This window comes from Scardinius erythrophthalmus (genome assembly GCF_964197995.2).
Source record: "Scardinius erythrophthalmus genome assembly, chromosome: 16".
Lineage (NCBI taxonomy): Eukaryota > Metazoa > Chordata > Actinopteri > Cypriniformes > Leuciscidae > Scardinius > Scardinius erythrophthalmus.
In genome coordinates, this window is record NC_138236.1 from 26960974 (window position 1) to 26984974 (window position 24001).

General features: G+C 36.9%; 1 protein-coding gene across 1 annotated transcript in view; it reads right to left on the minus strand.

Moving 5' to 3' along the window:
- Window positions 1-24001, minus strand: part of ulk4 (unc-51 like kinase 4) — a gene marked incomplete at its 5' end in the record, with an annotated part of 224362 nt that overhangs the window by 109457 nt on the left and 90904 nt on the right. Inside the window, 6 exons of the mRNA XM_081389791.1 lie at window positions 8187-8279; window positions 10583-10766; window positions 11664-11715; window positions 14943-15037; window positions 15325-15376; window positions 16144-16200. Coding sequence (XP_081245917.1) covers window positions 8187-8279; window positions 10583-10766; window positions 11664-11715; window positions 14943-15037; window positions 15325-15376; window positions 16144-16200 — 533 coding nt within the window. The remainder of the gene's footprint in view (window positions 1-8186; window positions 8280-10582; window positions 10767-11663; window positions 11716-14942; window positions 15038-15324; window positions 15377-16143; window positions 16201-24001) is intronic.

The following is a 24001-nucleotide window of genomic DNA, read 5'->3' on the forward strand; positions in this document are numbered from 1 at the left end:
CACACACACACACACACACACACACACACACACACACTCTGGGTACAACGGAGTAAGCAGGCATAATGAATAGGGCCATTTTATCATGACACACCAGAGAAAGGGAGAGGAATTGTGGCCTTTTCTCAGCGAAGGCTTATTTGTGCCCGGTATGTGCTCCATTAGGTCTTTAATAGGCAAGCAGCCCAGTGACTAGGATCACTCATCCATCTTTCTGAATGACAGACGTTTGCAGAGGTAAATGAGGTCAACAGAGTGGGTGAAAAAATACTGAGCTTTTCACTTACACAGCTTTCAGACCAACCAGGTTATTGGTCCACTTACACAGTCCTATCCTAGGTATCCAGAGGCACAGTTTATCACTGCAAAACCTGTACCTGGATAAAGTGATCGTGACCCACATAAGAGATGGACTGTGTGTCAGGTTACGGATGAATGTCATGCAATGTTTGGGTCATCCATCACCCCAAAATCTGAAGGAATGATAAGTCATATTTTGCTTAAAGAAAATAAAGCAATTTTTTGGACAATTTTAAGGGCATTGTGATAATTAAACACATTCCCATATAGCAGACAAGGTCAGTTTTATCTTTAATTTTATAAAAGTCATGAAAGATCTCACCAAAATGGCATTTTAACAACATCTCAAAGAATATGTTGTGTTTGTCAGGATTTTGTGTTATGACAGTGAAAGAACTGACATTCTGAACATTTTTGTAATAAAATGTCAAAATTAAATGACTTGCCAATTTCATAGTTTGCATTTTATGTATTATTTAAACACTAATAAATTATATTGACAGTATTTTTTTTTTAATTATTTGACAAAATCACATCTTTATCAGAGATGAAGCACACTAAAAATATTTGGTACAGGTGTGATATTTACCTTGAATTATATTTAGTTTTGTCACCTCTCATTTCATCTCAAGTATACTTTTCTATTTACACCTTTGCCTCCAAGTTAAACAAGTTCATTTAAAACTAAAAATGTTTGGCATAAAGGAAATTATGTCACAGTTCCACACATGGGATAATTTATATTTGCATGATGTATTTTTGTAGAATAAGATTAAAAGTATGAGACAAGAGTAAAACAATATACTCTATACATAAAGTTATTTGAAGCTAGCAAAAAATAAATAAAAAAATAAAATAAAATAAAAAATAAAATAAAGGTTTGGAATAGGGATGTCAATTTTCACAAATTCCCATGATCGATCGTCGTTTAAATTAACGATCAATTAATCGATTAATCGTTAGCCTTAATACTGCGATATGCGTCAACTGCAGTGGCATATGGCCAACAGCATGACAGGGTCTGCAAATGCTAATGTTCCTCACCAAATCGATTAGAATGGTTTTAAATAAAAGGGCTAGTAGGATTGTAAAATGTTTCGATGTGATTGATAATTAAATTAATTATTTAATAATCAAATATAACTACTAATACAACGCGTCACCAGCGCCGCCTCATATGCGCTAGAATGTGACTGTTGTGGACGTGTTCTTCCTGGAACAACTGCACGCGCTGAATGAATCTGCAACCGTTAAACTGGAGCACTTTGCTAGCACGTTATTTATCTAAAAGAAACGCATCCTATATGAGATTAATCAGATATATTTAAAATAAACAATATTACAAATTATATCTGCACAAAATGACGCAAATTCATGCACAAGTGAACTTGAACTAAGTTACGTGCCATTCATTCAGAACTACTCCTTTTGTGGACGCGCTCTTCCTGAAGCAACGCGACATGGCAACTAAACCCAAATAATTCACAATTTTTTATTACAATGTTGTTCTCTTTATAATGTTATGTAATATTACAGTCCCAATAGTCATTATTAGTCGTGCACTGCCGTTTGAGCTGCGCGCGCTGAAGCTGACGCTTTACTACAGAGTTCTTTACCAAATGCATCCAATATGAGATAAATCAGATATAGATAGGCATACACAAAATAAACAGTATTACAACTTACATTTGAACAAAACAAAAGGCTGCGAATGCACACGCAAACTTACATGATGATGAAGGTGTAAAATGGTCCCAAACATAACTCCGGCGCGCTCGCTTTACATGTTTCGCGGTTGAGCAGCACGCCGCGAACCCGCATGAAGACCTGCTTAATCGATGATCGATAAGTTCTATCGATTAAATGTATTATCGACAATTAATCGATTGTCGATTAATCGTTGACATCCCTAGTTTGGAATCACTTTTGAGAAAAAATAGGAATTTCATAAAAAAAGCATCTATCTGGGTCCATTACATGACACATATTAAAAAAATTTAAATATGAATAATGATAGTCAGTTTCAAACCAATTCGAGCCCGATTCAGACCCTGACAATGTTAACGAACAAGAGGATCATGCAGAATGGACTTCATGCAGAGACTTTGCAAGCACGGATTTCACAGGACGTTTTAGAGTGGTATGTTTTTTGGTATTTTCTTATACATTATAGATACAATGTTATCCGCCATTTAATCATGATCTTTTATGGAAAACTAAGGGAATACAAACAATTATCGATCACAAAACCATGGTTAATTTTCCTAAGGAGCGGTGAACCGTCTTACAAGAGCTTACAAAGCAACAGAAAACAAGCTGTTCTCCATAAAATGTGCAGCGCAGAGATAAACGTTGGTGTTAAAATGTTCAGGAACAGTGTTTAAAATAATTTTAACCACTCTAAAAGTTTGTCAGCCTTAGGAAGGTCAAACAAAGGAGTTTTGGAAACGCTGTGGAAAAACACAGTGTCTCTTTGATATAGCCACAACACTGTCTTCTCTAATGCAGCTCAACCAGGCTTCACACCTTTTTTGCTTATTCCATGGACACAGATTATTTAAATGAGGAACATTGTGACTTCATAAGATTTGGAAGAATCACGTTGCAATCCAAATGAACCATTCGTTGTAGTTCTTAAAAAGGATATTGAAAAGTTAAATAAAATATCTCTCTTTGGAGTGGACTTTGAGCTTTGTAACCTTGCAGATCTTTTTTACGCTCAAACAGCAACATTACATACTAACTAAAGTTAAAAAAGTGGAAAAGCATAACAGGACCCCTTCAATGTCGGAGCGGGATTTGAGCGACTTCATTTTACCGGTGAGCGTAAGCGTGGGCTGTGAGCGATTGAGTGGAGCGCACTGGCATAGAGCGGAATATCACTCATATGCTCTGGACTGTAGAGAGTTAACCAGCCAGCCTGGTCTGTCAATTCAGGACAGATATCATCCACACTAACAATGAAGCTGATGTAATTGGTGATGTTGACAAATTTGTGACAAAATCAACATCCCATCAGCAGAGATAAGGTTCAGTCCAGCCATTACAGGCATCTCAAATCTCAATCCTACATCTTGTCTTTCCCTGTCTCTAAAACGAGGCCGCTAGGTCTTAACTCAGAAAATAATGAATGCCTCAACTTTTCGTTTGTATCTAAGAGTGATTTTAACGGTGCAAAGCAGCATTTTCACGGAAAAAGGTAGTGCCGAGATTGGCATTTACACAGGTAAATGTCAGCCAAAGACACTAAAGCATTTAATAAGAGAACGTATGCACATAATCTTTACGCTTGCAGGCAACCTTTGCATCAGATCTCCAATCAGTCAGTGAGGAGAGCTTCTGCTATACGGTCCTCACTCCCCCCGCACTCTTTTGGAACGGCACCCGACATTTACTGGCACCATCGGCCCTCTGGGGCCAAGACACTATCAGAGCCGTCATAGGGTGTGATTTCTCCCTGGTAGACCTCTGAGATTTCTGTTGTTCTAGTGTACTAACAAATAGATCCATTACATAGATTCCAAACACAGCAACCATCCATCCGTCCATCTCTGTCTCGTCCGTTCAGTGGATGTACAATGTTGTCAGGGGCCAGCGTTTGTAGCCAGAGCAACTGCTATGCCCACACATCCTTTCAGTCCAGAGCTGCCCACATAAACAGTGCTGAGAGAATAATAGCCAGTCACACATACAAACAAATCGTGACACTTCCACATGCCTGAGCACCATGGACACAGACAGCTCCCACACACCGCACGTCCTGTCCAATATACCGCTAGCAGAGGGTGTCATCCTTCACAGCAGCAACAAAGACACTACCATTGGTGTAGAAAGACATCATCTCATCTACACCAGGACATACATAATAATAATAATAATAATAATAATAATAATAATAATAATAAATAATAAAATTACCTTTACATTTAACCTGTATTTAATTAATATTAACTTTAAATTGTCCTTGTATCTGTCGTATGTTATTGGTAACTTCACAAAGTATCTCATGAAAGTGAGTACACCCTTCACAATTCAGCAAACATTTTAGTATATCTTCTCAAGGGACAATACTATAGAAATTAAACTTGGACATATTTTAGAGTAGTCAAAGTGCTGCTTGTATAGCAGTATATAGTTACTGTCCTCTGAAAATAACTCTACAGCCATTATTGTCAAAATAGCTGGCAACAAAAGTGTTATTCACATATCTCTCGAACCGTTAGTCCGATGGATTTCAAACTTGACAGGTGTCTTGCTACGGGCACGAGTAAGTGCAGTGCCAAGTTTGACGTTGTTTGGATTAGAATTGCAAAAGATATTGTTAAATATATCTGTAAAATGAGCACTTAGAGGGTTGTGGTTTAAAAATAAACATTCTGACATTAACACTCTGTCAGCTACACATTAAAGGCCCTTTCACACTGGACGCGATTTTTACGCACGAATAATTCGCGCTATGGTTTTATTTTTCTGATCAGCTGTTTGTGAAATGAGTGCTTTCACACTGAACGCGAATGTGCTGCGGCGAAAAAACGACTTTTTTTTTTCCGTTTCGATGTCGATTTTTTTTTCCTTTTGCGGCGACAGAAAAGACTTCAGCCAATCATATACTACAAGGACAATAATTGTTTAGCGTAGCATTGCCAACCAACTCGGTTATCACAACTGTGAGTACGTTGTGTGATAGTTTTAGTTGTTGTATAGTCCTGTGCTGTGTAGGCTAGCAGGCTAAACTACATTTGGGATAGAAAGCTAATCGTCAAAGATAGAGATAGAGACCGTGTTTACGCGGCTCATGTGATGGGTTTTGACGCGAACTATTCGCACACGAACTATTCGCTTTTTCGTTACGCATCCAGTGTGAAAGGGCCTTTAGTCAGCTACACTGTTTACTTCTGAATATTATATTTTATTCATGGCCATCATTTGTAGTAGCCCATTCACAATCTGTTTGCTCAAGCGTAGCGTTTTTTTCGGAGTTCACTGTGTAGCCTGCTCCCTGAATCGTCACGCTTATTCATTTGTGGATGTTAACTAAATCTGTAAGTCAGCTACACTGTTTATTTCTGAATATTATATTTTATTCTGGTGTGCTTAACGTTATCGCTACTGTGCAATAGTAGCCTATGCTATTCACCAACTAAACATATCCTATGCAATGCGTTCACAGTCTCTTTCACAGCCATTATTTGTAGTGGCCTATACACAAGCTGTTTGCTCAAGCGTAGCGTTTTCTTGGAGTTCACTGTGTAGCCTGCTCCCTCAATCGTGTAGTTCAATTTTCCATATTTATTGATTTCTACCATGCACAAATAAAAATGTCTCTGAACTTATGCTATGCAATTGTAACAATGAGCACTCAAACACACCGAACCAACAATTACTAAAAACGCACACAAAAACTGATTTTGCACAGGCACTTTGCACTAGTATGTACAAATGCATTCAACTGGAACCAATCAAGAGCTGGTCTGCTTTCAGCACCTCTTCAATTTCACTATTGCGAGTCACTTTCAAACCAAGCAGCATTCTGTTGGTCGACGTGCTGAATTTGAGTGAAAAAATTAACACAAAGCGAAATCTGCATCTGGAAATGTTTCGGCCAAAATGTGTAATTCCTGATTTGGATGGATTCTTATTGAAATTACTGGATTTTGCACACAAAATCTCATTGAGCAACTGTGGCCTGTCTACTCCTGATGTTTTAATCTGTCTCTTTTGTCTACTTTCAACCCATTCTGTCCTGATTACTTCGAGGGGAGGGTCTATGGGTGGGTAAATGTATGGGCTTTTTCAGATCTTACGATCTAATAGACAAAATAAGCTTGTGCAATTTACACATGAACGAGCACTGAGACGACGGAAAAACTTACGGAGAGCATCAGCTTTAGTTTCTGCTCTGACAGCCGCAAGACCACGCCGGATGCTTTGAGTACATATTAGAAATCAGGAATGGTGAGAGAACATTAATTGCGCTTGGTCCGTTTTTCGTTCTCAAACCAAACTTGGGTCTTCAGGCGACAAAGTTTATATTCTGTTTGGCTAGCGCGCTTGCAATAATGTATACGCAAGTCACTAGGCGGAAAGTAGGTGCAGTCTTTTGTGGTTGTTCGAACGCATTTGTGACTGTGGGATACCTACAAATCAATTCCATTCACATTAAACCTTTTGACTAGGTAGGAAGTGTGGCCTGCCAGGTAATTCACATGCATTCATTCTTCCACTCTTCCCTATTGTTTATTGTCAGCTCTCCACTATCGATAATATAAAGAGCAGAAAAGGCTCTTTCTGTCAAAGTAAAATTAAATAAATAAAACAGATTCTATGAAGTTTCAGTGGCCTGATCAGTTTGTCACAGCCAATCACACGCTCCCTCACTCCTAGCAAGGACTAAATACTCAATTTAGTTTTAGTCAATCAGACCAAAGCCAAAAGCCAATGATCCAAAGCCCATTCAGAGTTTTAACTAAACATACTGGTTAGAAACTAGTTCATTATCCCCTGTCTAAGCAATGGCTAATGTACTAGACATAAATTCTTAGTACAGATAAAATTAACACTTTTGAGAAGCCGTTCAGCACAACTCTCTTAAGAGCACATATATTTTCTTTAGTCTCTATTAAACCCAAGAGTGGCCAAAGGTTCTCGATAATTGGAAAGTTTGAACTACTATCACAACCGATAATAAAAGAACACCAGTGCTGGCACAGAACCAGCTAATGTCCCTCATTTGCAATCTCATTTCGGCTGGAACCCATCAAGAGAAGGTCTGCGTTTTTAGGACTTTATCAAGCGCAGGCAACGCAATTTAATTTCACTATTGTGAGTGGAAATAGCTCTTCGCAGACAGGGGGTGGGGTGGGGGGGTTGGCTCTGCAACAGACGAGCATTTTCCGATAGGTGACATCAATTTGAATAGTTCAACTGTGTGGCTGCAGCTCTATCAGCACCAAGAAAGACAATGTGCAGGAGGCCAGCAGGAGCCATTAGAGAAACAGCGGGGGGATGAGGATGAGATAAGAAATGTACACACACACACACACACACACACACACCATCACCTGTGCACCCAGACACTCGTAAAAGCCCACAGAGAGAGGTGGTAAGAACAGGGAAAACAATTAAAAAGACAAAAGAGATGAAATTTTGTGTGGGTGTCAGCATGTGAGCTACTAGTCCAAACAAAGCTAAGATCCACAAGAGTTGTGCTGACAGATTTAGAGCCTTTAGAGTATTTTCACAAATAATCTCATTATAGATTTATAAATACTTGGTAAATTTATAGAATAATACAATTATACAGCTCTAAAAGCTTTTAGAGTTAAAAAACTTTATTATTTGAGCTTTTTTTGGCTTTGCAGCACAAAGCTGCGTCTGTGGATGCAGTTAGAAACTATATGTGGCATCTCTGAAGTTTAGTTCTTCTCAACGTGACCTACTTTTGAAGGATCAATAATCTAATAAGGTTGAGTTCAGCAACACACAGGAAAGAAAAGCCTCAGGACAATTTTCTGCCTGGTATCTCTGGGACTATTAGGAGTGTTTTTGTCCAAAACTTCTCCTGTAAATATTCTTTGTATACTGTTCTGTAAGAATACATTATTAGTTATTATTAATTAAAGGACAAGCTGTTGTCTTGTAGTCAGAGAACTGGATTTACAGTAAACCAGATCGTAGACCATTGCTCACTAGAGAAAAAAATGGAACAGTGCGATGGCTAATATGCAATAGAATTGTGTGGGGGCTCATCTTGAGGGTTATACAGATAGGAAGGGGATTTGGTGTACCCGTGCAAACTGTCAAATTAAGGCCCTCCTAAAATGTGTTCACTAAATAAATAAATAATCCACCAGAGTGTGTAGAATGTTTTCTGTGCCGTTGGTTACCTGCTGACGGTTGAGCTGTGCTCGGTGAGGGACACCAGCAGTTTAAGAGCATACACTGGTACAGGATCTGGCTCCAGGAGAAGAGTCACATACCTGGAGAGAGATCTGCATTAAACAAGCCATGCAATGTGTGTACAATTGGACACAAGTTAATTCATAACAAAAGTCATTTAAAGATTAGGGCTTAGATGATATTGAAAAAAAAAAAAAAAAAACGATGGTGGCTGAAAGAGAGCTCAACATGCTGCAACTGAAGAAAACACAATAGAAAAAAAACACCCACAAATTAAAAAAACCTCTTCATCAGTTTCAAAACACACGTGTGCTCCAAATACTCAAAACACAACCAAAAACAGAAACGCACTGTGTTCTGATAACATTAAACATATTGTTAATACATTTTGTATATTGTATACAAAGTTGTATGTCATAAACATGTAATCTCTGTATGTTTTGCAAAAAGTTAAAAGAAATAAATAAAATTAAAAAAAGTAGACTCTGAGCTGCAAGCATGTCCCAGCCAGGTTTGTCACTTATTGGGGTTTCCTGGAAACATTTCTGTTGTGGTCTGTGTTATTCGCAGAGTGTTTCTGTATTTGGTTGTGTTGTGAACTTTGCAGCGAGTTTCTGTATTTGGTTTGTTGCGAGTATTTGGGGCACACGTGTTGTGAAACTGATGAAGACGTTTTCTTAATTTGCATGTGTGTGTGTGTTTTCTTCAGTTGCAGCGTGTTGAGCTCTCTCGGCCACCGTAAAAAACAACTGACATTGCGATATTTTGTTTTTCTGCGATATACTATTGCAATATGAAAACAGTTTCACCAGATGAATAGCGCTATTTAGAAAGAATTATACATTCTAGAATGATTAGGGTGATTTTGTAGGGGAGTGAATCAGTATAGAATATACTAAACAAATTACAATCATAAATAAATACAAAAGTTTTTTGTTTATGTTTTTTGTCAATTGTTTATGTTCACGTAAGCCATTAGCAACTGTGTTTACGAGAATACTCGCCAAAACTGACATTTTGACAATTTTGTGCACAGTATGTGTCCGTTCAAACAAAAATAGATGAGAAAGAGAACGGAATTCAGTGTTTACGTGGTTTCTGTGCTGATCTGTGTGTGTGTGTGCACAGAAAACAGTGCGGGAGTTCCGAATTGAGTTCTCTTTCGTGTCTTTTTGAGCTCAAATGGTTTAAAATCACTTCAATGTTTAAACTGACAGGACCTAAAACACATGCAAATGATAAACTCTATGATGGTGAAACTTTGCAATTATTCCGAGAATCACACGCGTTTCGAACCGTGGTGCTTGGACCATACATATCACAGTATCAACTACGATATCTATACTTGACATTGTAATATCGATGTTAAAATTATATATATTTTGCAGCCCTTTTAAAGATGCTACAAAGATAATCACTGCTTTCAACACATGCATTTTTATACGTTCTTCATGCATTCTCTGAGAATTGAACCAGACCCATTAGGATTTCAGGACTGAAATTATGGCTTTAAAAAAAAAAAAAAAAAAAAAAAAAATCTGTTATTTTCTGTATTTTCTTGTGTTGTTCTGCAACTCACCAATGATCAATGTATTTATTTCATTAGTATTAGTGACAGTTAATGTGTTCATTAGTATTAGTGACAGTTAATGTATTGGTTAACTGTGTTGCTATGTGTCATGACATGAGTAAGCAATTGAGAAGGCTGACATTCTGTCTAGAGCGAACGCAAGTGTGTGTCTACACTGGACACAACTGTTACATTTGTCTTTGTCAAGTACATGATGATGGTATTGATGGTATTTATAAACCCATAAATTGCATACTAATAGTAGTCAATGAACAAAAACTGGGTAAAGAGAATGCATTTTAACATAAAAAAATCGTACATACTTCACATTTTAAATTAGTTCATTTTTGGACAATTTAACAATTATAGTATATATTATTGCAATATTGTTTTTCCATTTTTTTACTGTTCAGAATATTGTCAGTGATTGCATTCATTCAAAATATTAAAAAGTGCATACCCCTAAAATAGTACAATTATTTAAATCTACTTATTAAAACTCAGTAGTAATCATTTTGTATTTATGTCATTAGTATTAGTGACAGTAAGAGTATACTGTTGCTGATTAAATAATGTGCATGTTAAATATTTGATAATGCATGTTATGACAATTTAACAATTGTATTATTTTTTTGTTGTTGTAATATCACTGTCTTGCAATATCGCTGTTAATTTTTTCAAATAATTTAGCATAATATTGTCATATCCAGCAAAATAATAATGGTTATGACACAATCTTAGTTTCAATAAATAGAGAGGACGGAGGAGTAAACAGAGAGAGCAGAATATAGGTAAGCGAGTGGTGAGTCTTACTGTGGCAGCAGGGCCTCAGAGATGAGCGTTAGCAAGCGAGTGTTGGAGGAGATGCCTTCACCTTCCCACTCTCCCTCTCGTTCTCTCCCTCCATCTCTCTCTCTCTCCTCCACCTCGTCTTGGCTCAGCAGCAGCAGCAGCGTGATCTCTGACAGCACACGCAAACTCACAATACGCCATTCCACTGGGACACACACACACACACACACACACACACACACACACACACACACACACACACACACACACACAGCAAAAGGGTTACATGTAATACTTACTCATATGCACAATTATAAATCAACATATTCATAGCTCATATTCAATGGAAAAGTTATGTTCATGATCTTAAAAACCTTTAGCATTAAAGGCTTACATGTGTGAGCCTACTGCCTATCAATACATTTCTTTACCCATATAAATAAATACATTTGAGAAGAAGAAAGGAAAAACAGACAACATTTTTGGTCACTACTGCTTTTTCCACTGTTATGTTACTATTATGTGTCATGTATTTAGTGTCATCCACTTGTGATTCGATTGACCAAAATGCATCTTAATACCAAGTGTAAACAGGGCCAAACAGTGAAACAATCATAAACCTTTCATTTGAATGCTTACTGTGCGAACATTTTTCAATATTTCCAATTTCCACCATCAATGAAGAACATGCATGAAATATGAGTATACTTGACGTGATATATAGTAAGATAAAGGAGTCGGTCATTTTATTCCAATAATGTTCAAAATGTACTTTCCATCAACGCAATTTCTACTTCACAGAATTTTCTTACATAATAATAATAATAATACAGAATTCTCCTAATATAAATGTATATCAACTGTTGGACATTTTTATTTGACAAATGACAAACTAGTGAGAGTGTGAAAATGAATTCTACAAGAGCGTAAGTCCACAGGGCCCAAGAGACAACCATTTGTCATACTTCCAAATGTGTTATTTCATAGTTTTGATGGCTTTTCTATTATTCTAAAATGTAGACAAGTAATAAAAAAGAATGAGTAGGTGTGACTTGTAGTGTATAATTGTCTTTGCTTATTTGCCTTTGAAGTGTGTTCTCACCGTTTTTACTGAAGGCCAGAGACGCCAGTGGCGGTACAATCAAATCCACAACCTTAGGGAAACAAAGAGAGAAGTGCATTATTCTAAAAGTGAGAAATCTCACCTATATGCTCTTAGTCTCACCAGACCACACACACACACACACACACACACTTGCATGGTGTGAGTGAAAGTGAAACAGCTGGAAGCGGAAGACAGAGAGAGTGCTCTGAACAGCTCCAATTTGCATGGAAATGTGATGTCAGCTCTGCCCTTTGATCATAGAAAGTGTGTTCCAACAAAAGGCCTTACGCCAGCTCTTTTGAAAATTAGAATCAGGTTTTACAATTATTACCAACTACAATCAGCCGCACGGCAGCAAATGTTACACACAGGTGTCTTAATGTGGATGGCTGTGGGCATCTCTCAAACAAAGGATTTTCCTCTCGGTGACTGCAAGTGAAAAGAACACCAAAGAAGCATATTGTAAAGGTTATCTATGTATTTTTCTTTTTCTTTCTCTATTGTAACAGTTTTTTCACCGAGCTGCACACATTGTACAGGTGCTACACTAAACCCACGGCACATCTTTGATCTCTTGCCCGCTCCTTATGAGAGGATTGTCGTGAATGTCAGTATAATGGTAATTCTTTCTTGAGCTTAGTTGAGGTATGTTTGAACATTAGAATCAAACTTAGTGAGTTGTCCACCTAGACAGTCATTATATGGGTCAATGACGAATAAAAGTGTCCTTGATTAAAAAAAAGGAAAAACTTTATAAAAAAAAAATAAAAAAAAAAATAAAAAAAACACATACTGAGTCCTTAGTAATACACTCTTTGTATTCATGTTGGTTTCTTATGGTTAAAAAAAAAGAAAAGTTGAAATGTAATGAAAATGTCATGATGTAACAAAACAAAAAAAGATATTTGATTTTGACCACATGACTTTGATTTTGCATATTTTTGAATATTAATAAGCAGGTTTGCACTGTGGAAGAAATGTTATCTTTAAGATGTGTGTGACCATCATATGACATTAAAAGAGCACACACAAACCTTATTCTAATATGGAATTGTATTGGAATGGTAAAGATTGAGAATATCATCATTGGCCTAGAAAGATAACATTCTGGGAGTCAAAACTATAAAGGAGAAAGGATGCCCTCCCTTCACTGTCACACTCTGCAGCCACTCTGTGTGACTGTATGACTGCTGACCTTTTCTTGCAAGAACATTAACCTCAAAGACAACTGGAAATGTTTGTCTCTTATTCTACTTGAGGTTTTATTTGAAAGAATGAAATTGCTTTAATGAAGCTTTTTTCTTCATTATGTATGATAGTTGAATCACCCCCCTTCATTTGAAATTGAACTCAGGAGTTAAAAATGTTCATCATAGAAGATGTAACTGTATGTATGAATTACATAGACTAGTTCATTGTTGGCTATCTAATGGGTGTTCAAAAGTTAGAATCCAACGCATTGAGCTGCCTACCTATAGAGCAGTGTTTCTCAACTGGTTTGGACATGGGACCATATTTTCCCATGGTCGTAAAGACACTACCCAATTTTTTAGGAATTTGAAACAAGAAAATGTATTTCTCAAAAATGGTTACATTAAACTACTATATATAATGTTGAATATAATGTATAATAATGCAATGGGGGAATATTTGTGGGTCCTGATAATACCAAATGTCTGATGTCACCAGTAAAATGTGGCCTACATTATTTTAAATATATCTAATCAGTGACAGAGTGCAAGCTTATTCGTCTAAATAATTCTGTATTTTCAGCTTCAGAATCATGAATATTTTTATTCTGGTGTCTCTATTGTCCTGTGCATTGGGTTTCCAGCACCAAGTCCAAGCCTATTCATTTACACACCCAATGTAACACCAAATTTACCATTTTAATCAGCAGAACATTTATCATATGTCTTGGAGTATCGCAATACTATCGAATCGTGAGTTCAGTATCGTGATATGTATCAAATCGTGACATGAGGGTATCGTTACACCCCTAATATTAAGTGATATACAGCACACGGCTCAAAATTTTCCAAGTGCAATTGAAGAGTGTGTGCCACAAGCACAGTATTTGACAGGACAGGAAACTTCCTTTTTCTGAGGTGTGAGACTTTTTATTTAGTTACAAAAATAACAGTAGAATAATGACACTGACATATAGCCTGACAGCAGATACTGAATCACGTTTTTCTCAGACTTAAACTGCGTCTGACAGAAGAGTCAACATCTTTCACATACATCTTTTAAAATAAAAGTCTTGCATCAGAAAAAATAAACATAAAAAACGATTACGTCTTTGTACGCCAGGGGTGCCCAATCCTGCTCCTGCACAGTTCATCTCCAACCCTAATCAAACACACCTGCCTTTAATTTCAAGTGATCCTGAAGACCTTAATTGGTTGCTTCAGGTGTGTTTGATCAGGGTTGGAGATGAACTGTGCAGGACAGTCGATCGGCAGGAGCAGGATTGGGCACCCCTGTTGTGCGCGTTTCTTTTTGACTACACACTCCACGACTCTTGCGAAACAACGCTATAGAGCATTTTTGGAGGTCAAACTGAACTTAGCTGCCAAGCGAGACAGCATTTTTGAATGCACAGCCTTTCTTGTCTATACCCTCAAGAATATAAGTTTTAATAAGCTATGGTCATTCACATACTATATGGAGAGTGTGTGTGTGTGTGTGTGTGTGTGTGTGTGTGTGTGTTGAGAGTGGAGAATGTGATCTAATGACTCCTGGCAAACTGTAATTAAGATGCCTTCTCCTATTATAGAGTATCAGAGAACCTGTGTCCTCTCAAAGCTTCCTGATGCGTCAGTCCTACAGAACGCACGTCAATACTCATTACAAAAGCCTCACACACCGAGAAATACAAACTCCCTTCACTCCTGAGTGATTTCCTGTTGCCGAGAGGTTTGTGAGAATAATAGTGCTGGGCAGAGGGGAGCCGTGATCTCAGTTGTAGCTCCATTAGGCGTGAGGATGTGAGATCTCAAGTTAGACGTGAATGTGGCCCTAGCTGCTCTCATACACAGCTTGCTATATAGTTTTTGTGAGCCTGTCCTTAAAAATGGAAAGTTTTACAGACTGCATGGGGCAAAATGGAGAGTTTAGATACTAACTTTGTTGGAACATTTTCATCAACACCTTTCAATGCACACACTCTTGAGAGGAGGCAAACAGGGTTGTGAAGTATGTGCTTAAATAATTTATAAATAATTGGGAAAAACACAAAATTGCAGAACATCAAAGAGTGGTGCATATACTCACAGTGCAGTGATAGAGGCCGAGAAGAACGGGATGCTGGGAAATGGCCTCCACTGCAGATAGAGTGTTTCTGATCAGCTCCTCAGATGCTGCTTGACCTGTTAATTTGTTGAAGAAATGATCATAGAAAGCATAAAAGTAGTCATAAAACAACAGTACTTGTAAACAATTCATTTGAATGGCTGGAGAGAAAAAAAAATACACTGGAAGACTTCAATCCTTTTCCTACATTTGATCTCCTGACATACAGCATGTCTGGTAAATTGGAGCTAAATTACATTAGAGAATGTAGTTCATACAAGACAGGTTTGAAGTAAACAGCAGAGAAAGAGAGAAAGTCTTGAAAAATCTTAGATCACTAAAATTGCAAAAAATAAAAACTTACCTATAGCACTTCCCAAACTCGTCTCATTAGAGTCAATGGAGGTTATGTGATTCTTTCCACAATGAAAGAGAAAAGAGATATTAAAATGACACATTCTAATATAATTTTAATATTTATTTACTTAATTTTCACAGATATCATAACGTGGTAATATAATATTTTGGATATGAAAAATGATAATTAGTGTATTTGGATTTTTAAATGGCCAGTGGGAATACAGACATTAAATGTGTAAATCAGGATGGCCAATATGTCTAATGTAATTAATTGAAACATGTAAACAAAACTGAATTTAAACAAACACTTATTTTTCACAATTTGTTCAAAATTAAAAAATATTTGGAAACAATATACAGTAACATTACACTGCAATTCAAAAGCTTGGGGCCAGTAAGAAATAAATGAAAGCTTTTATTCAGCAAGGACACATTAAATTGAAAAGTTAACTAAAAAGTCACAGTAAAGACATTTACAAATTTGTAAACAATTTCTATTGAATATAAAAGCAGAATCCTGAAAACATGTATAATATACATTACAAAGAACATTAAGCAGAATAGCTGTTTTCAACATTGATAATAATACAAATGGCTGCTTTGTCATCAATGTCACAATTTGACTTTTTCTGTATTTTTGATAAAGCATAAGAGACTTCTTTCAAAAATAGTAAAACAAAAAGCAAATCATACAGACTCCAAACTTTTGAACAGTAGTGTGTCTGTCTACTGTATAGCAAACAACTTCAGAAAAAAAAAAAAAAAAAAAAAAAAAAAACATTTTAAGAGATTTTAATAATTATCACTAAACTTAGACACTCACCAGCAGTTTCCCAAATTTGATAAGAAAGGCCTCAGTCACCACCTGGGGTCGGAAGATCTGTCAAAACAAACAGGCAAAGTCATGAAGCGATTTAGTCTAAGAAGCTTCACCAACCCTACAACACTGTACAACATTGCTATTCAGTCCCGTTGAGTCTTATTTCCTTTGAGTGCCACCGCAAACTGTCAGTCTTCACTTGAGCTTTAGCTGCTATGAAGTTTACAGTTGTCTTGAACACAGCCGAATGCACGCTGTAGATTTATTTCATCGTACAGCAAAATCGGCAGTCTTGGATCTATTAATGCTTCATGCTCACCGACGGCCGATAAATTGCCTTTGCAATGAATCTTCTGGCAGGTTCAGAATTTCCGGGCCGCTTTGCTGCAATCTAACTGCTCCTGCAACGCTCAACACTGTCAATTGTGACTTAAATCCCAGCTACGATGCGCATCGTACAGTCTGACATAAGAACGTTAATGTCACCGAGAAATGTCACCGTCAAAGTCTGCCGTGGGCTTTACCCAAGATCTCATGCGGGACACATTGTACTGTACAATCTGACAAGTTATGATCGTGGAGGACAGCAGAAACCGCAAAATGTTCAGCCGGTTTAAGAGAAAATGTTATAAAGCTCTACTGTTCTGTCAGAGGACATTTTTCCCATCATGCACTATTTTGACTAAGCAACAGAAAATGCAGGGCTTGACGCTTTTTTTTCTCCCAAGGAGCACAAGTTGAAAAATTTAGGAGCACACACACAAAAAAAAAAAAAAAAAAAAACCTGTGGAATGAAAATATATCAAATAATGTGTGTTTCCTTAATAAATGGATATAAATAGACTTTTAAAAGCCAAATTAATTAATTTATTACAAAAAGTACACTAGTTTTTTAAAATATTTTTTATTCAAACTATTTAATAATTATGTAATTTATAGGCCTACTTTAAACTATATATATATATATATATATATATATATATATATATATATATATATATATATATATATAAACAATATTAAATAACATTCTTTGTCTTTTCTTCTTCTGACGGGTCAACCCAGACAAAAGCTACAAGAGCTTATGTTGAATTAAATGCCAGATAAAGTTTATTGTGTACCAAAATACCAATAATAACCAGGTAAAAAATAAAAATAAATAAATAAATAAATAAAACCTTATGTATAATGTTGACCTTTTACTAATAAACAAGCCAGAAATACACTGGGACTCTTATTTTGAAATGTCTATGCTTTACTATTGCCGGTTGCTATTTAAAAAGATAATCGAGGTAAAATATGCACTCTTACAACCACCTACAGCAGTGGTTCCCAAACTGGGTTACGCTTACCCCTGGGGTTTGTGAGGTGACAGAGGGGGTATGAAAAAAATGCTTAGTTTTGCATTCATTTAATTCTGCCCCACCTTAAAATAACAAAAATCGAGCATGCATTTCTAACCAGCAAAATGTAAAACAGCCCTCTAATGTAACAACAGGAAATGGTAGTGCCGTAAAATGTCAAATACATTAATCCAATCTTTTGCGGTCAAACCTGACTGCATCCACACAAGCAGTGTGCATATGATAGGTTGCTTGCAGAATATACTGCCTTAGCAAATAACGCTACATTACTGCCGTTCTCCACAATGTAAAAGTGGGGCTTTAGCATTTATACAGTAGCATGACACACAAATATCACAGGCTGTGCATAAAGATTGCATAGCAAAGAGATTATTTTAAAACTCAAAGTCTCTTCGATACAAAAACATACCGAGTGCGAGTTCTTGTTTTTAATGTTGATAATATTTTATATGAGCAACAATGAATATTCACATATTGCAAATATGATATTTATTTTATAGGTTACACTTTTTTTCGATGGCCCACTTTAGACATTCTACCACTTTAAGGACCTTTTCAACTACATTAAACCTAAACCTCAGTAGAGTATTAATAGACTGTTAGGTAAGGGTTAGGTGTTAGGGTTGGGGTTAGTAGAATAAGTTGATGTAGAGTAGTTGCAAAGTTACTTATAGTCAGTTGAATGTCTGCTGGCAGACCATCAAAATAAAGTGTGAGCAGATATTAAGCAAACAGAGCTAGCTGACATGTAGTTGCAAAGTTACTTATAGTTAATACTAGCTAATACTTAGTACTTATACTAAGTATTAAGTATTAATACTTAATAATGTCTAAAGTGGACAATTGAAATAAAGTGTTACCATTTTATACAACAGTTCAACAAACAAAAATGTAATATTAAATGATGTACTGTACATTGTAAAAACAGTATGGCTAGTATTGTTTGCTCTATTTTGAAAACGAAATAATAGTTCCAACGAAAGCCACAACAGAACAGTTGTGCATTTCTAAAGGCCAATTCACTCCGCACAGACATACACCAACAAACACTGGCAATCAAGTTGGCATTGGATTTAGAATTACATGAAAAATAACTCTCATATTCACACTGTTCCAACAGACACCGACAAACTTCAAGCCAGAATGTCTTTAGGTGTCATCTTTCGCCTGAAAAGATGGTGAACAAAACGAAAGAAATTGTAGGTGAAGCTGTGGCTTCTGCGACGTGAAACAACTGCAGTTGATCTGGACTATGTGTCCACTGTTTATGATCAAATTTGGTTGCATGTCAGGAGTGCAAAACAATCAATCGGTAGCTTATGATATTTTTAATAGAATAACAACACGCATTCATGTTCAGTCACGCCTGCTGAAGTTTATTTGTGTTCAAATAGCTCCACCGAACAGCGTCCACTAAGGCTTTTAGTCCAAAAGTGCACATACTTGGAGAAATATTGATATTCACAGAAGCTTATTGTTATATTTATTAGACAGAATCATCATTTCTATTCATTATCCACTGATATTTATGCAATTTGATGATCATTAGGGGCTTCCTGCGCTGTGTTTTCACTTTCCAGATAAATGTTTCTACACATAAATCATGAAGCTAATAAACACACGATTACGATATGTATGTGATGTGATTTCCATAAGGCTTGGGGTATTTAAAGGATGTTTACATTAGAGTATGTCCGAGTTTTCTGGTGTTTGTTGTAAAATCATAATCACACTGCTCAGACATTCCAAGACCCGACAAACGGTGATTGAACATGTTCAGTCAGATGAAAACAAACCCTGACCAACAAAAAAACTATAAGACAGGGGTAACACACTGATCCGACGAACGGATCTGTCTGTGTTTGTTGGCGTCTGTCTGTGCGGTGTGAATTGGCCTTAAGTAACACAGTGGCGTTTCGTTAGTAAATGACTCTGCGGCTTTGAAGAAATTGGGAGAGTCAATGATTTAATGACCCCTTCATAGATACAGCCACTTGTGTCATGAATAAATGAATGAATGAATGAATGAATGACTCGATAGCTCACTCATTTAGACAGAGACTTGCCGCCACCTACTGGTGGTTTTAGTTTAATATTTAAAAGAATTACTTCGTTTTTAACATTTCGTATTTCTCTGTAGAACTTTTTTATTTTAATTTAAAACATTATCTCATAACATTAGCCTATTTGTGACATTGTAATTGAATTCATGCTACCTCTGATGAGCACTAAACAGTTTGTAAATGCATCTAGATGCAGCTTGTGCCACTGATGTGCAAGGATGGCTTTTGTTGATACTGATGTTTAAATGATTGCTTTATTTAATATTAATAATTCAATTAATGGAATTTTAAGAATATTACATAAACTTGACACATTTAATATGGTTAGAAAAACCTGGCCTTTATAAAGGTAAAAAATGCACTTAAAAATGAATTTAAATGGGAAACTGTTGTCCCTTCATGGAAAGGTGTGACTGTAGTCTAAAGGCCATTTCACACTGAACGCAACAATTTGAAGTGAATGTTCGTCGCGATGGCGCTCTTGAATCAAAACAATAGATCTCTATGGCTCTATCAGAGCCCGTCTACATCTCTGGCTCTATTCACACCGGGCGCGATCAATCGCGGCGTGAAAAAGCGAGATTTGTTTCAGACCAGTGTGCCGATTTTTGCCCCAGTCGCCCCGCGATGAAACGAGCCATCCTGCACCGCCGCTGTTGCACAAAAGGTCGAGAGTGGTGGCACTGTTTTGAAAACCAGTGTAAACACCGGATACAGAAGAAAAGTATTCCGGAAGAGAGAAGAAAATGGATGTTGAGCTCTTGTTATCATTGGTTCCTGAGAACAGATTTATTCTCACATTTACTTGGATATTTCAATATATACAGAATATCACTTCTATTCATGATGTTAACTAATTCTGCATCTTGTGCAGCAGACGATGTTAAAGGCAAACAGAAAAACCTACGAGATACATGTATGAGGAAAAATGTATCGTCAGTCAGCGTCACCTAGCGTGCACCTGCAAGATGCAGAGGGATGTTAATTGCCTCAGGGGGTTCGACACTGATCTACAGCATATTACAATGTAAACACCATTAATTCATCAACAGTTTATCATAATTTATTGTAATAAATGCACGGTAATCATTGATTGCGAACAGCTCTGAAACCCCAAGCCAATAGAATACTCAAAACCACCGTGTCGATACTCTTTTGAAGTTTAATAATCACATTAGGCTGTATCGCAATTCCTGTTTTTTTCCATCCCCAAATTTAAGATCTCTTAAAATAATGAAAACATTTGTTGTACCATTTAAGATAATGAAGAATATTTATGACCCTAAATTTCCTAAAACTGAGGACCCACAGGGACTTTTTTTATTCACATATGTGCTCCTAAATACAATGCACAGTTCACAAACATCTCATTTAAGAAGCAAATGTGAGTAAAATGCTTGCACTGTCGAGCCCTGAGATGTGGTGTGTTCCATTTAAAATCTCAGGATGTGATCCTCCTCTCTTGAGGACTTCAGTACTGGTGTGAGAATGAGGGGGTTTCATCTTTGTGCTATAGGACCATAATGATGCGAGGTCAGAGGTCATAGACCTGGACTGTGAGGTATTGAGCTCTTATCCACGCTGGTCTCTGAGAAACACACTGGATCTGACCTCAGCACTGACCCCCGTGACTGATGAGTGGTGGAGCGTCAGCGTAGTGTGTTGCTGTCAGTGAAGCAACAGGCCAGAGAGACAGATGAGACCACAGAGAGGGCTCATCGCATGAATGTATGTATGGATGCACAAACACAGGCATGCTCTCACATTACAAGAGCATGACGCCTCTCAGAACCACATAGCAGCTGAAGAGATCACGCATACGGGTCTCAAGGGCATAAAGAGGCCAGTGAAGTCTCAAAGATACAGACCAACCTGCTACTGGGAAGACAACCAGCTATGCCCTGCAGCCTTTTTCTTAATATCAGAACACACACACACACTGGTTTTTGTGTGGCCAGACTTTTGACTATAGGCATGAAGTCTAGCCCACACTGCAGCTTATTCTAGCCAAGAACCGCCTACTTAGGCAGGAAGGGGTCGAACGACTGGCAAAAGTTAGGACAAGGTTTTCTTTTTTTTTTCTACGTTCAACATTGTGAATAACACAAATGGAAGAATGTGAAGAATGATACAAAAATGCTTAATTAAATCAAAATAAAATCTCACATTTTAGCTTCTTCAAAGTAGCCAACCTTTGTCTAAACTGTCTATTTTCTCAGCCAACTAGTTTTATTAGAAATATTAATATATTTTAGAATGTAAATCTGCCCTAAAAAGGGGTTGGTGTGCTTTTTTTGTGTGTGTTTTTGAAAAGTATTTTATGCTCACCAAGGCTGAATATATTTGATCAGAAATGCACTAAAAACAGTAAAAAAACAGACTTCGGTTGAAGTCCCAGGTAGTCGATTGCCGAGTTCACGCGCATAGGTTTAGTTACCTATGATCACGCGCGTGAACTCGGCAATCGATTACTTTGGACTTCAACCGAAAACAGGATGTAAACACAGGTATTTGCGCTGGCTTAAATAACATCATTTTTATACATATCTTTCACATCTACTGCAGTCAGATTCACTCGTGTTCACTCAGAAAGAATCACTCACATTTTCTGTGCACTTGTAATGACACATCAAGGATGTTAAGAGGCTAAAAGCAGGTTTAGTACTTGCCCCATTGAAGTCAACAGGGTGCACATTTTAAAAATAGAATAACTCGGTGTAGGCAACACCGATTTTTGTCGTTGTTCTCTGTATTGACAGCACTCCAAATGTACAAAAAAATGAGCTCAATGTTAAAATTGACCGGAGTTCTCCTTTAAGTGTCACATGATCCTTCAGAAATCATTATGATATGCTAATCATTATACATTTTGAAAACAGTTGTGCTGCCTAATATTTTTGTGGAAACCATGATACATTTTCAGTATTCTTTGATGAAGAGAAAGTAAAAAAAAAAAAACAACAACATTTATTTAATAGAGTGCAAAGGTCTTCAACGCCATTTTAAAGCAATTTAAAATAATAATTTATAAAAAAATAAAATGCATGTACATATATATAAATGAAGGTGAAATCAAAAGGTTTTATAAGATCATAAGAAAAAAACTGAACCAAAATTATTTTTTATGAAAAAAAAAAGAAAAAAAAAGAAAAAAGAAAAGGCAATCCAGTGTGTAGTTCTTCCATGGAAGCGCTCACTGGAGCAGCCTGGCAACTGTTTCACAGCAGGTAAAAAAAAAAAAAAAGAGAAGAGAAGAAGAAGCAAAAAAAAAACAAAACAAAAAAAAACACATCTCCCAGAAATTGTCAGCCACAGCCAGTAAGATTGAGGCTGACAATTTGGACAAATATTTGCCATATTTGAGTACAATAAGCATTAGATGGCCAGTGAGCGGTCAATTTGTGGATGTGCTCTCTGAGGCTGGCACTACACCAACACAACTCACTGTGAGGACCATTAAAGCAGACAGACACACTGGTAACTGCCTATTACCACTCTAACAGCCCACTGCAGTTCTGTGTTAATGGACATCAGTGTATCCTCCTCAGATGAGTTAATGACAGTGGAACTATCAGACAGACAGCTCTATCAGCTCCGACCCCTTCAAATGAGACGACTCAATCTGCCACTGAGTCTCCATGGCAAATCCTGGCCAAATGTAAAAGTCTATTTAATCAGCAGAGAGACTCATCAACTGCACACTGACAAACATCTTTCTCTGAGAACACCAGATCCCTTCATATTAATTTTGGCGTGACTGAGTGTGTCAGAAGTAAATCCAATTTTGCACTGTGTGACAACTGGTAATAATCTTGTGTATGTATATGTGTGTGTGCGTGTGGGTGAACGTGTGCATTAAAGCTGCACCGAAAAGCTATTTAATAGATCATTCTGACACAGACAGTGATTACACACAGCGCGTGACAGGCAGGTACAGCACATCCTTCCTTTATTTTCTGTGCAGATGAAGACGTTTAATAAAGTGAGTAAAAGAGTCTGGAAAGTTTATTTTGTAGTTAGTTTAAAAGTCACAAAATGATTCACAAATTTACTCTATTCAGACTATACGTATACCATACCATATCATACTATACCATTTTGCTCTACGCTACTCTATGCTCGCTACTCTAAACTTTATATATATATATATATATATATATAAAGACAGTGCACTCATATTACTATAAATGGGGGAAAGTGCAACACGCAATATGGTGGAATAAGTCCCACCTCTAAATAAAAGAGCCAATCGCTGATTAGTCATTGTGTCACTGCAGCTGCCGTAAGAAGCTATAGAAACAGTCCGTGTTGGGACTCTGAATGCGCATTGGCTGGTCCAACCTGAAAAATGCAGGGTTTTTTTTATCATGATTTGAGACAGTTGTTGTCAGATTTCATTGGTGATTTCAAATATGAAATTTAATCGTAAGCTTG